The 15,092-nt window shown below is 43.5% G+C and overlaps 1 protein-coding gene across 1 annotated transcript; it reads right to left on the reverse strand.

Moving 5' to 3' along the window:
- Positions 1 to 1,379: 1,379 nt before the first annotated feature.
- FAM177B (family with sequence similarity 177 member B) lies at positions 1,380 to 5,211 on the reverse strand. The gene is made up of 4 exons (XM_047077202.1): positions 5,038 to 5,211; positions 4,444 to 4,510; positions 1,867 to 1,964; positions 1,380 to 1,562 (listed from the first exon to the last, which is right to left on the reverse strand). The coding sequence occupies exons 1-4, from the start codon at positions 5,209 to 5,211 to the stop codon at positions 1,380 to 1,382; spliced, it is 522 nt and encodes a 173-aa protein (XP_046933158.1).
- Between the last annotated feature and the right edge of the window lie 9,881 nt (positions 5,212 to 15,092).

Below are 15,092 nucleotides of genomic sequence, written 5' to 3' on the forward strand. Positions count from 1 at the left end.
TACAATGTAGAGTTTCTAAGACCACATGTTCCCATTTGCAAGTGCTTATCAGGCCTCTACTTGCATCACATTTGCTACTATCTCATTGGCTGAAACAAGTCACATGGCCAAGCCCAGAGTCAATGTAGATGGGACTGTACCAGGGTGTGAATTCCAGAAGTCATGGCCCTTTGGGGACTTGCAGTGTAACCATCTATAACAGCCATTAATTAAGCATTAACGTCGAGTCGTCAGTTTTAAAAGTGTTTCCACATTTATTATCTCATTTTGTTTAACAACAACCCTTGAGGAATAAATATATGCCACGCCTATTTTACAAAGAAAGGGACTAGGGCTCAGAAATCTGGACACCTAAAATCACACAACTAGTAAATGGGAGAATTAAGACTTGACCTCAGGTCTTATTACTGCAAGTGCTGTGTTTTCTGTCATCTCACAGCTACCTCTGGCTAGCACGACCAGTGATATCTAGCTATGATTTCCATGTTTGATCTTTCCAGGTTTTTATTTTATTTTTTTAATTTTTTTTAATTTTTTTTAATGTTTGTTTATTTTTGAGACAGAGTGAGAGCATGAGCAGGGGAGGGGCAGAGAGAGAGGGAGACAAAGAATCCGAAGCAGGCTCCAGGCTCTGAGCTGTCAGCACAGAGCCCAACGCGGGGCTTGAACTCACGAACTGTGAGATCATGACCTGAGCCGAAGTCGGACGCTTAACCGACTGAGCCACCCAGGCGCCCCTGATCTTTCCAGGTTTTTAAATTTTGCTGGCAAATAAACAGGCTCATCCATTTTTCCAAATACTTTTTCCAGAGTTTAGGTTGTTGTTGTTGTTGTTGTTGTTGTTGTTGTTTAACTGTGTGGAGGGACATGTACCCAATTCTCAAAGACTTTGATGTATTGAAACAGAATTGCTAGCAATGTTTGCTTATTGTAAAGCAAGCCCCAATTAAGCCAGGGTGGTTACTGGGAAGCACCCACATTACACCAAACCTTGAAAGGGGACTTAGACTTCATAATGCCCAAAGTTTCTTCTGAGGAACAGAGATTCTTTTCTGCACCCTAGCCCCATGGTGAAGAGTTTTCAGCCCCACACTGCCAGATCCAATTCCTTAAGTCATTTACACTTCTGTGCAAATGTCAATACTAATAGATCACAACCAGGGAAGGGGGGTTTGGGGGGGGAGTTGAGTTGGAGGCTTATAAAATTGAGAAAGCATCCATAATTATTCTCATCACTGCTTTGCAATCACTGGATGCTAGAGAATAAATCACAAGGAGATGAAAATCAGGACTGGCTCAGAAGCACTACCTATGGCTGTTGCCATGGTCGTCAGTGGTGGTGGAACAGACATCCAGAGGAACCACAGTCCTGCTGCCCATTATGAGCTGAAATCAGCTGCCAGGCCCTCCCTGGGTGAGGTGCTCCGCCGAGGAACACCCTCCACCGTGTCCTGTTGTCTGGTTCCATACTCTTGGCCCCCAGCCTCCAGATGACACTTTTCATTAGGAACCTTGGTTGGCCGGGCCTTTGGCCCATTTCCTTCACTTTCCTTGTCACTTTCCTGGTATGGAGAGAAAGAAGGAAAACTTTACCTGTAAACCAAATACCTTTGAACTCCCCCTCTTACAGAGACACCCCTGAAAGAACCTTCTTTCTTTAAGCAATGTCAGGCTTCACGTTCAACAAACTTCTGCGACCCATCTCATGACACTCTAGCTTCACACAAGAAAGGCAAACACGAAGCATCATGGAGTGAAATTGTGCATGGCTACCAGGTGGGAAAATGCCTCCTACGGAGCTGAAGTGCAAGCAACCAACCTTCCCACGTCAGGGCTCTTGGTGTCTTCCATCAGGATGTCACATACCTTATTTTGTGTCCTATAGTACTCATTTAACACGTACTGATATTTGGGTTGAGTAAGACCAAAGAAGGTAGCAAATCTTCCACCAAGAAATTCACATGCTGGAAGAAAGAACAGGCACCTTGGTAAGCTGAACTGATGACTAAAACTTAGAGTCATTTGAAGTGAAGAGTTTAAACTTGCCTGCCGGTGATCCATTACCACACTTAACTTTAAGGCTGACAAAAGATTTCAATTGCTCTGGACTCTCAGAAAGTTCCAGGACTCACAAGGAATTGTTAAATCTTCTGTCTCCCCGTGGGATTACATCTAAACAATCCTTTCCGGATGGGTATGTCAGGAGAGATTTTCAAAATACCTACTTCCAGGTACAGCATTGGTCCTAAGCAATCAGAATAGACGCTTTGGTTGTGAAAGTTGGGGGTCAAGGTTTAGCATTAACAGTGGTTTCCTGGCGGTGTCTCCTGGACACCTAGAAATGTTTTCCTTTAGAATTATAGGATTTCTGACACCCCACCCCCCACGACCCCACTTTCTGATCCCTAAGGCTTTTCCTCTTCTTGGGATGTTGCTCATATAGTACATCAAAATGGTGCTCTCCGTTTTTTAAAATGTGTTTTATCTTTTCAAAAATACTCTAGCCCCTTAATCTGTTTGTTTGCCACAGTGCCTGGTACATGTATATAAGAGGAGTTTCTAAAGTATTAGAATAAGTCTTAGGACGCTTTCCTGCTTATGACCTACTAGAATTTTACCTTGAAAACACTAGTTACGGTTTCGTGTGGGTGTCAGCTCTATCCAAAGTTCCTGTGTAGAGACCAGGGTGCTGACTGCTAGCATTTGTATGCCTCCCCTGCAACCTGGAAGCCCCAAGCAGATGCACTTCAACGCTACAGTCCTGCTTGGAACCTTGAAGGCAGCATGATTCCCCACATGTCCTGTCCCTACCATCCTAAGTCACAGCCCAACATGGAAATCACTACAGTCCCTGTTCTCCTTTACATTCTCATAAGGCTGTATTGAGTTTTGCTTCTTTTACCTGACCTAATCTCCTAGGGTGTTCTCCCTCCAAAATATTTCACCTCTTTAAACAATCTTGTCCCAACTAAACACATAGAGCTCTCTAGAAGACAGCGTTTTTTCTGCCAGTGTACTATGGTCGAGGTAAGATTGGTATCTCACCTGGGTTCCCAAAGGAACTTACAAATCCCTAACCCTGAATCCTGATGTAAAAGCACTTGCTCCTCTGAGGCTCATACCATCTGACTAAATCACCCCATCGTTACTTTCTACTGTAGTTTAAAGACTTCCCTCCCCTCCCCTACCCCCAGTGACTGTTGTGGTCCCTAAGCTGACCTTAGCCATACTTTCATAGCACTCTCAAGTCATATATCAGCATTACTCATTACTAAGTCTTTTTTTCATCGGTGGTCCCTATGCTCCTTCTAGCCCGGCGGTTGTGACAACAAATTGTAATTAAAGGCATGTTTACTAGCCTATAATATCTATTGAATATGGAGTCCCTTGAAAGCAAAGCCTGTCATTTGTCTTTGTGTCCCAGGGACCCGCACAGTGCCAAACACACATTGGCACTCAATAAATGTTTACTTAATGAATGAATGAAGATCAATTCCTCAGAGCTATGGCTATACTTCGTATTTTCTTGAATTTTAATTTTTGTATTTTTTTAAAGTTGTTTCCTTCCTGCTGTACATACAAGAATATGCAAATTAGAAGGAAATGAGAAGGGGCGCCTGGGTGGCTCAGTCAGTTGGGCGTCCGACTTCAGCTCAGGTCATGATCTCACAGCTTGTGGGTTCGAGCCCCGTGTCACGCTCTGTGCTGACAGCTCAGAGCCTGGAGCCTGTTTCAGATTCTGTGTCCCTCTCTCGTTCTGCCCCTCACCCACTCATGCTCTCTCTCTCTCTCTCAAGAATAAATAAAACATTTAAAAAAATTTAGAAGGAAATGAGTAATTAGATGTTGCCAATTGTGTTTTAAAGAAAATTGGTGAAAGTCGAGCAAAATAAGATTCAGTGTTTCATCTGTTATAAATAGCTGCTTAGGCCATTCACTTTGTCCCTGAGAAGGGTCCATAAAGTCCTTGTTCATAACAGAGTCATTATGATGAGGGAACTTGGAACTGTGTCATATAAAAATAGTTTTAAAAAAACCTTGGAAGTTTATTCAGGTGAAGAGTCACCTTAGGGATGGGGGAGGCTATTGTCTTCGAATATTTGAAGCTCTGTCCTATGAAAGAGGAATCTAGACTTGTTTTATATGACCTTAAGAAAGACAACTAAGATCAATGGGAATAACTTTAAAAGAAGACAAAATATAAGGTAGAATTTACTAAAAAGAGTTGGAAAGAGATGGAAGGGTCTGCCTGAAGATGTGAGGTTCTATACCTTTGGGAATGTTCAAGCATAGATCAAGAAGGGACTAGGTTGTCCCTTATTCTGGATGCCAGGGAGTGGATTAAACTACTGGAAGGCCCAACGAACATTGAGGGCCTATAAGTCTACATCTTGTATTTAGGACTAAATAAATAAATAAAGAAATAACCTTGGCAGTACTTACTAGAAAATGAGGTGCTTGCTATTTGCCCTGCCCAAAACCATAGGTACGACTGCCATGAGAGTTTAGACTGAAAAAAAGAAAGAAATCAAGTTAGAGTAATTAATAACAAGAGTAGTGATACAGGTGTTTCATGTAGAGATTTCAAAATGCTTTATAGTATATTACATTTTCTTTCTCACACATGAGAAATGTAATGTTATCAAAACTATGAGTGGACTATAAACTCCAGGAAGTAAGACAAGGGGAACAAGGAGTTAGCTTAAAACTGTATTTTCGGGGCGCCTGGGTGGCGCAGTCGGTTAAGTGTCCGACTTCAGCCAGGTCACGATCTCGCGGTCTGGGAGTTCGAGCCCCGCGTCAGGCTCTGGGCTGATGGCTCAGAGCCTGGAGCCTGTTTCCGATTCTGTGCCTCCCTCTCTCTCTGCCCCTCCCCCGTTCATGCTCTGTCTCTCTCTGTCCCAAAAATAAATAAAACGTTGAAAAAAAAACAAAAAAAAAACAAAACAAAAAAACTGTATTTTCTACAAACCTTGTTTGGCTTAATCTCTTATTCATTAAGCCCCCATGTTACTAATATTGACACTCTAAGCTTACAGGATCATGTGTTGAATTTGTTTTCTGTTCCTTTTTTTCTTCCTCTTCCTCCTCCTCGGTGCTGTATTCTTCCATGATGTCTCCATCAACAAAATGGATAATTCTTTTGGGAGTAGTTCTTTTGGAAGACCTACTTTTCTCTAATTCTGACTTCTGGAAACTGTCTTTTTCCATAAGGAAATAAAACAACTAGTGAATTTAAAACAGGGCACCTTCAGGCCAGTTGCCCAGGGCAGTGTTTATATAGCTGAGAGGTGTCTAGTTATTTTCAATGGATGGTAAAGCTAGAGAATTCAGATGTAACCGTAGCTGCGATCTCATCAATTCTTCAAATCCAAGGAAGGACTGTTCAGTTCTGTACCAAAATGGAAAAAAAAAAAATGTAATTAGTAGTAAAAATGTGGACTTTGAGTCTTCAAACAAAAATTTAAACAGTTCCCTTACCTCTTATTCATTACAAAACCAACAAATACTAGTAGAGAGAGGCCACTAAGGTGTGGAAGTTTCCCAATTATTTCAATAAAGAGCGAGAAGCAATGTAAGTAGTGATTAAGAGTGCAGGCTTTGCACAGAGAAGAATAAATTTGTCAAGTATATACCTGGTAAAGGACTTATTTTCAGAATATGTAAAGAGCAATTACAATTCAACAAGTAAAAGACAAGCAACTCAACTGAAATGTGGGCGAGGGATTTGAACAGATACTTTATCAAATAAGATTCACAGGTGCCAACTAAACTTAGGAAAAGACGCTCAGTGTCATTAGTCATTAGGAAAATGCAAATTGAAACCATAATGAGATATCACCCTCACTAGAAGGCTAAAATTTAAAGGACTGAGGAATAAATGGAGCAGCTAGAACTCTCACGTTGCTGGTGGGGATGCAAAATTGTACAGCCACTTTGGAAAACAGTTTGGCAGCTTCTTAAAAGTTAAACAGGTTCTTACCATATAGTTTTGTTCTGGGACCCAATTCCAAGCTGGGGGGTGGGCAGAGATTTCCCCCACCAACAAGCAATTCTCAAATTGTCAGGACACCAGCTGGATGTCCTACAATTCAACTCGATTCTGACACTACCCACCCACCTCTTCCCTTACTTCAGAGGCCAATCACAAGCCCAGGTTGTTATTTGTACTTCTGACCTACTGGCTATAAATCAGAGGTTCCCACAGCCCCCACTTTGAGTTAGATTAATTTGCTAGAGCAGTTCATAGAACTCGGGAAGTCCTGTTTACTCACTAGATTATCAGTTTATTATAAAAGGATAGAATTTGGGGCGCCTGGGTGGCTGAATCGGTTAGGCGTCTGACTTCAGCTCAGGTTATGATCTCATGGCTGGTGATTTCGAGCCCCGCTTCAGGCTTTGTGCTGACAGCTCAGAGCCTGGAACATGCTTCAGATTCTGTGTCTCCCTCTCTCTCTGCCCCTCCCCTGGTCTCTCCGTCTCAAAAATAAATAAACAACAACAGCAAAGGATATAACTTAGGAAGAGCCAGATGGAAGAGGTGCACAGGGCAGGGTATAGGGAAAGGGCACAGTGCTTCTGTGTGTCCCCCGAGCACAACACGCTCTCTGAAGTTCCACGTGTCCACCAACCTGGGAGCTCTCCTCCCACCCTGTTTCGTTTGTTTGTTTTGGAGCCTTCATCACTGAGGTCTGGCTGATTAAATCATTAGCCGTTGGGCACTGGTGATGAATTCAACCTCCAGCCCCTGGGGGATGTCAGGAAGTGGGAAGGAAATCACCTAATCACAGGGTTGGTTCTTGCAAGTCACCTCATTAACATGACAAAAGACACTTGGTCCTCTCAACAGTTAGGAAATTCCAAAGGTTTTAGAAGCCCTGGGCTAGAAATGGGAAGACCACATATATAGTTATTAAAAATCACAGTATCACACGTCTAGATGTTTACCCAAGAGGAATGAAAACATTTCCATCTAAAGATTTGTATGTGAATATTTATAGCAGCTTTATTTGTAAGAGCCCCAAACTGAAAACAATCAAAATGTCCACTAATGAATAAACCAAATGTGATACGTTTGTTCAATGAAATACTATTTAGTGATTAAAGTATTGGACACTTATATTTTTTATTTATTTATTTATTTTGAGAGAGAGAGAGAAAAGGGGAGGGGCAGAGAGAGAGGGAGACTGAGAATCCCAAGCAGGCTCTGCACTGTCAGTGCTGGGCTCGATGCAGGATTCCATCCCACGAACAATGAGACCATGACCTGGGCCGAAACCAAGAGTCAGTTGCTTAACCAACTGAGCCATCCAAGTGCCCCTTTGGACATTAATATTTGCAACACTATGAATGAATCCCCAAAACATCACACTAAGTGAAAGAAGCCAGACACTGTATATTAAATGATTACATTTATATAACATTTTGGAAAAGGCAAAATTATAGTTGTAGAAAACAGATGAGTGTTTGCTGGGGAGGATGGGGGGAGAGATAACTACAAAGGGACAAAAAGGAACTTTCTCGGGCAATAGAAATGTTCTAACAGATATCATGATTGTAGCAGCGGTTACTCAACTATACATTTGTCAAATCAAATTCTACGCTTAATGATGAACTTTTGGGGTGATGGGGGGGGTGGTCTGTGGGGTCTGGAGCCGATGGCCAAGAAATAATTCTTGAAGACGTCTCTGGTGCAAAAAGGTGATTTTATTAAAGTATGGGGACAGGACCCATGGGCAGGAAGAGCTGCACTGGGGTCGTGACGGGTAACTCATTATATACCCTCAGGTTGGGAGGGGGTCAGGGATAGATTAAATCTCTAAGGAATTTTGGAAGCAAGGTTTCCAGGACCTTCAGGGGCTAGCTGTTGCTAGGGAAACACCATTTATCACTGTTTTATAAAACTTTAGTCCTGAGACCCTTCAGATACATATCAGGGGCCATAAACTTGGAGCATGATTGCCAGGATATGTCTTGGGGCAGTTGACATAAAGGAAGTAGACTTATGGGGGAGGTGTAAGCCAAGGTTCTCATTTGCAAAGTGTCATCCTTGAGGCCTCTGAGCTCCTAGAGGGAGGTCACTCTGCTGGTCTCAAGGATTTATCAATGGGCTGTAGGCAGTAAGGGAATTTCATTTCTCATTTGCCTTAGTTTCTCACATCACCATGGCAAGCAATTAAACCCCTTTCCTTTGTTCTTGGGTAGCCAGGCAGGTCAGAGGAATATCACACATATTCCAACGGGGGGGTGGGGGTGGGGGGGCAGCCTGTATTTTGTCCTCAGCCTGCCTCTTGCTCCCCCATCAGTTAACACTGGTTAATATCTCAATAAATCTCACCAGTTTGGGAGCCAGCCTGCCTAGGTTTAATATCCCATTACTTACTATCTCTGGGCCTTGGTTTCCTTATCTCTAAAATAAGAATGATACAGTTTGAGCATATCTTTGAATATAGTACCAACCTTATAAAATGAGAATTAAACGAGGAAAGACACAGCAAGAACTAATTAGAACAATTCTTAGCAAATATCAAGTGTCTAATAAAAGCTAGGTATTATTAAGTACCTATCACGTCCGTAACAGTGTACATGTTCTAATGTGGTAAGCACACTGTTGTCTTAATGAGTACTTAATATATTTGAAGATTATGTCAGCAAATGTGGCAGACTGAGTTGATGTGAAAGTCCTCTTCCTGTTCCAAATTCACAGAAATGCTGGATAAAATTAAACAAAATACTAAACCAAGCTGTGAGAAGAAAAGCTAGCAAAAACGAGTATCCGTGCCCAAGGCTGGGTACTCCCCTTGCATACTTTTGTCTTCCGTAATCTTGTCTGCCTCCTCCACCAACTGCCTGTGTAGCATCACTGGTAAAGGCCCCCTCCCCTGTTTCTTTGATCTCTCAATCCCCTACCATCCCAGCCATGAAAGGAGTCCCATGTCAAGGTTCGGGGCTCAGCCTTTGGAGGTGACTCCGCTGGGCCGGCACCGGTGTGCAATGAACGGCCTTTTCCGATTCCCGGAGTGCACATGGCTGGTCTCTTCCTGGGCACCGAGTATTTGCTGTAACAGCTGGACTGAGGATGTAAGAGAGGCAGAGAGACTGGAAGGAAGCCTAGGTATCAGCAAAAGAAGGAAAACTGAAAATCCTAGGGGTGAGCTAAAGCTGGGATGGTTCCTGAGGGTTTCAGAACCGGATACAGACCTTGGGGCTAAAGGTTTAACACTGGTGCAGAGAGGAGAGCCCAAATCACAGACCCTGCGAATATGAGGAGCAAGCCGAAGTGAAATACCTGAGTAAAACTAAGATAAATAAATTACAATCGTAATCTGTAAATTATGGACTGGAAAAACTGCCTACTGGCTTATCAAAGTGGAAAAACAATTTGTCATCTCCTGGCAACATGGGTAGAAACAGTCACTGAAAAATACTGGAACCCCAGGTCAGTACCAAATGCTGGGTGCGGCCAGATTCAGAGTGCTCAGGTGGGGTGAGGCCCGGCAGTGAAGCTTTGGGACCCACAGCTGCCGGAAGCAAGCACAAAGCCACCTGAGAGGGAAGCTTCAAGAAGATAAGGTACACGGGACCTGCACTAAAAACACCCCCTGCTGAGGATGCCATGGCAAAAACTTACAAATCCCAGGAAGAAACCAACCCTCCTGAGGACGTTACCAAGTTGTCACCCAAGAGTCGGGAGTAATAGAGCAACACAGAACTTTACAATGATTATGGTTAATATATTCAAAGAGATAAAGGAAGCAAGACATAATATCCCAAAGGAACAGGGTGATTTGAAAAAGAACAGAACAGAAATTCCAGAAACGAAATGTATAGTCAACACAGGATATGTTGGATGTAGATTGAACAATGAAGCAATCTCTCATAACCCAGCATAAAGAGATATGTTCTGTTAACATCAAGGAAAAGCTTTGAGATATGAAGAATGGATGAGAAAGTTCAATATGTGTTGAATGGGAGTTCAGAGGAGGTGAATGGAAAGGACAGGGGAGGTAATGTTTGAAGACACAATGGCTATGAACTTTCAATATTTGGGTTTTTTTTTAAGTTTATTTATTTATTTTTGAGAGAGAGAAAGCACGAGTGGGGAAGGGGCAGAGAGAGAGCATCCCAAGCAGGCTCTGCACGGCTAGTGCTGGACATGGGGCTTGAACCCACGAACCATGAGATCATGACCTGAGCCGAAGTTAGGAGTCGGACTCAGCCAACTGAGCCACCCAGGCGCCCCTAAAAGTTACTGTAGAGACAAGCCTATGCAAAGAAGGACACTCAGACCCTCCCCTGGGCCCCTAAAAGCAGGAAATCTATGAGAAAGGTAGCCTCCCTGGACCAGGAGGTAAAGAGACATCCTTATCACCAGAGATGAGACGTTTAGAGCCAAGAAGGCTGTACAAACAATCCTTGTTACTTTTTACTAATTTGCTATCCCAGCCCAAAGTCTGTTTACAATTCCTCACTAATTGAAACTCCAATTAGTTAACATTTCTCTGTCTTGTCAATTCCTCACGGATTTATTGTCTCTCTGTCTAAAAGGTGTAAAAACTGCCTGCCTTGGTCATTTCTTTGGGTCTCAATTTCATTATTGGGCCTCTGTGTACATGTAATAAAACTTTTTTTTTTCTCCTGCTAATCAGTCTCATGTAAATTTAATTCTTAGTCCAACTGGAAGGCCTTGAGCATAGAGAAGAATTTTTCATTCCCTTCAGGGGATGTGAATAAATCACCGAATCTTATTGGTACAACACTGAGTTTATGTCGTTGTCAAAGGTTAGGGTTGCAAAAGACCTGTCAAGGGTTAAATTTGTCAGCAAAGTGATATGAGGACAGAGGACCCAGCATAGGGTCCTCTAAGGAGACTTGAGCAATGAATATACAGGGTTTTGCCGACTGACTTAGTGACAGTGTATCACTAAAGAACCTCAGCAAGAAATAGTTGTTACCATTTAGTTTCTGATACCAAAAAAGCAGCAAAAAGTAACTTAATTTGGTGTTTAAGACAGTGCTATGTGAAATAAAACACATCCTACAACAGTAATCAGAAGGAAATACAAACATTTTTGAAAGCAACTCACCTACATTTATTCCTCTGCTTTTTCCTTCATTGCTTTTATTCGTTATGTCTGGCTTTGAAGGTAGTACAAAATTCGGTGCCAGAAGTTGTTCGGTAGATGATAAATCAGAGAAGCTAGGCTGAGGCCAGACAGCCCTGGGATATGCCAACGTGGAAGCATTCTCTGTGTGCTGTTTACAGGGCGGAACGTGTTTGAGTTGTGGGAAGGTCAGTTATATTTACACATCCGGCAGTGAACGAACCCAGTGGGCACCAAACTTGTCTGCAGATTAGAATCCTCTAAGGGTCTTTTAAAAAATTCAAATGGCAGACCACACCCCGGACCACTGAAGTCACCATCTCTGTGAGTGGGACATGGCATCAGGTGTTATCGTTGTTGTTGCTGTTGTTTTGTAGTTTATTTATTTTTGAGAGAGACGCAGTACATGTGCACGCACCAACGGGGGAGGGGCTGAGACAGAGACAGAGAATCCCAAGCAGACACCTCGCTGTCCGCGAAGAACGCACAGATCATGAGATCGTGACCTGAGCTGAAATCCAAAGTCTGATGCTTAACCCACAGCCACCCAGGTGCCCCTGGCATCTGTTATTTTTGAAGCTGTCCGGGTGATCCCAATGTACAGGCAAGTTTCCTAAGGAAACCAGTGCCCTAAGGATGTGGGAAAAGATACAGTGATTTGCTGCACATGAAGCTAGTACCAAGACATCTCGTCTATTTTTTTTTCAGGAGGGTTTTTTTTGTTTTTTTGTTTTTTTTGCCTTCTGCCTTCTGAGCCTCCCCTTCTCCCCCACCAACCTTGCTCCAACCTTAAAAGCTTAAATATCAAAAGTTTAAGAATAAGGCCTAACGGGGGCACCTGGGTGGTTCCATCGATTAAGTGTCCAACTCCGGCTCAGGTCATAATCTCATAGGTTTGTGGGTTCGAGCCTCGCATTGGGCTCTTGGCTGACAGCACGGAGCCTGCTTTGGAATCCTCTGTGTGTCTCTCTCTCTGCCCCTCCCCTTCCCCCACACATACTCTCTCTCAAAAACAAATAAACATTCAAAAGAAAAAAAATGAATATGGCCTAACAGCCCCACTGTAGTTTATTGTACTTCACTCCTCTGAAGACCATCTCCCAGTTCATACATTTCCAAACCAAATGAAGTACCCCATCCCCCATATACCTGGCTCCCCTGTTACTTGAATTACAGACGAATGATATCTGCTGGCCCTCTAAAGAAAATACTGGTTTCTTTTCTTCATGATAACAGTGTTGGGAGTTAAATAAGCATTTATATCTTTTAATTCAGGGGGCTCTAAAGGGAAGCCATGAGGAGAGAGGAGAGAAAAAGGGGAAAAAAGGTGAGAAAGAGCTCTAACTTATAATGGAGTTAGTGAGTGTTTTTCTGCCACCTACTGGACTCTTTAGGATGTGCTATGCAAAATTACAGAACAACGTGGAATCTACTTATTTTTATTTACAAAAACCTTGGGAGCACCGCCAATTTCCCACCATGTACGTAGACATGGATGTTTTGCAAGTGACCTTTCAGAAGGCTAAATATTCCCTACAGCATGCTTTTTACCTCTGTTTAATTCTTTTTTTTTTTAAGGTTATTTATTTTGAGAGAGTGAGCACGAGTGGGAGAGGGGCAGAGGAAGAGAGAGAGAGAATCCCAAACAGGTTCCACGCTCAGCGCAGAGCCCAAGGCAGGGCTCCATCCCACGACCCTGGCACCATGATCTGAGACGAAATCAAGAGTCAGACACTCAACCCACTAAGCCACCCAGTCTCCCCAACCTCTATTTAATTCTTATGAACACCTCTACTTTTTGCTTCTTAAAAACCCCAAATCTAGTTTATCAAGGATTGTGCCTAAGTATATATAGTATAATTAAAAGGCCATATAATCTCCCCAACCTTTCAATATTGGAGTACCTCCCGGCTCAGTGATGGAATCACTTCTGTTTTTATGTATTCATTCATCAATGAATAGATATTCATCTCATTGAGTCCTATGGCTTTAAATGCTACCTACATGTAAATTTATATCCAATAATTTTATCTCCAGGTCAGACTTTTCCTTGAATCTCAAATTCAGAGATCCTACTGTCTACTCAACATTGCTTCTTGGGTGTCTAATAGACATCTCGGTCCTGATGTGCCTAAATCTTTGCTCACACTTCCAGTGCACCCTTCTTCCTGCATACCCGTCCCCCAGACACATACTCGTACCTCCTCCAGCAGTCTTTCCATTTCAATAAATGGCAATTCTATTCTTCCAGTTGTTCGACCCGAGTCCTTGGCGTCATTCTTGATTCTTTTCCTTTAGCCACACCCCCATTAAATCCATCAGGAAATCCTCTTGGATATTTCTGGAATCCTCGTATGACCACTCCACCCTGGTCTAAGCCATCGTCTCTTGCCTAGATTGTGGCCGTGGCCTTCTATCTGTCCCCCTACAGTCTATACTCAAGAAGGCAACCAGAGTTGTAGAATCAGATCATGTCACTCTGCTTAAAATCCACAAGGGATTTGGGGTCCCTGGGTGGCTCGGTCGGTTAAGCGGCCGACTTTGGCTCAGGTCATGATCTCACAGTCCCAGAGTTCAAGCCCTGCATCGGGCTCTGTGCTGACAGCTCGGAGCCTGGAACCTGCTTCAGATTCTGTGTGTGTGTCTCTCTCTGTGCGCCCCACCCCCCTCACGTTCTGTCTCTCTCCATCTCTCAAAAATAAATAAAAATGTCTAAAAATGAAAAAAAAAGAGCATTAAAAAAGAATCTGCAAGGGGTTCATATGGCACCTGTGGGAAGGCGCAGTGGGGGACGGAGGAAGCCCAAGTCCCTGCAATAGCCTGCAAGGCTGTCCATCTGGCTCTCGATACTTTTCTGATCTCATTTCGTGCCGACCGCCGCTCACCACACTCAATACACTGGCCTTCACGTTATGGTTCCCTGACCACAGACTCTCCCCCTACAAGGACCTTGTAGCTGTGGTTCCCAGGACTAGTCCTTCCTCCCACAGACTTTGAACTCTTCTCCCTCAAGGCACCTTCCTGTCCCCTTCACCACCACCACCACTCAACATGCTACTAGTTTTTCTCCTGAGCACTTACACCTTGCACAAACTCTGATTGTGCCTATCTCCCCCCTCCCTTCCCTCCCCTGCCTGTCCTCTGGCCAGAGTGGGAGGGGCTTTACCTGTGTGTTTCCCGCTGTGTCTCCTGCCCCTACACTACCTTGAGACAAGGCTGACACTCAGTATTTGCTTAATAAATGAACCATACGTTTAGATTATTTAATGGGTGAGGGAAGGTATTATGTAATAGATTGGAAAACTAAGGAGAGAACAGGCTTGTAGTTGTCTCTATTTCTGATGCTAAAATGGCTGCCTTTTATTTCACATTTTTCTCACTACATTTGCACATTATTCATTTCATTTTCATCAACTCCTTCACTGACACACGGCATTGGAATCCGTACCAGCAAAATCACACACGAGTTCTACATCTTGGCATTGAGCTTCAGAAAGATATCGTACCTAAAGTTTCCTACAGTTCTTTCAGTTTTCGTTTATGAAAACAGGTTTTCAAATGAACCAGGTTAAAAGGCAGCAAAGCAGCAGCACCGGGAATTACACACACACACACACACACCCAGCTGACTGGGCCACTGTGGGTGCTCCCAGCTTCCGCCTTCCCCTCCCCCACGAGGTGCTCTGAAGGTCAAGCAGGGATGAAGCATCCAAAGCCCCCCCGCAGGCAGCAGTCTTCTCTACCAACTTCTCCACGCTGGTTCACCTGAGGAAACTGGCCAGGGAGCGGGCAGGGTTGAGTGAGGAATTATGTGGACTGAGGAGAGATGTGAAATATGAATAAATGAACGCACGCATTCGCAAACCTCTGCTCCCCAGGGGAACTGCTGCCAGAACATTACCTGGCAGGATTATTAGATCTTTATTTTCAGTTTTAAACCGCACACACGCACCCAGTCACTGTGGACAAGAGTGACATCACTGGGGC

This window comes from Lynx rufus, unplaced genomic scaffold (genome assembly GCF_022079265.1).
Source record: "Lynx rufus isolate CCGP_SWC_20201006 ecotype Redwood Valley unplaced genomic scaffold, mLynRuf1.p SCAF_15, whole genome shotgun sequence".
NCBI lineage: Eukaryota > Metazoa > Chordata > Mammalia > Carnivora > Felidae > Lynx > Lynx rufus.

Coding starts and splice junctions, on each gene's coding strand:
- FAM177B (XM_047077202.1), bottom strand. CDS start 5,211: ATGGAAAAAGACAGTTTCCAGAAGTCAGAATTAGAGAAAAGTAGGTCT. Junction 4,511..5,037: donor CAAATTCAACACATGATCCT/GTAAGCTTAGAG, acceptor TCTTTTTTTCAG/TCTAAACTCTCATGGCAGTC. Junction 1,965..4,443: donor AGCAAGCACCTCATTTTCTA/GTAAGTACTGCC, acceptor TCTTTCTTCCAG/CATGTGAATTTCTTGGTGGA.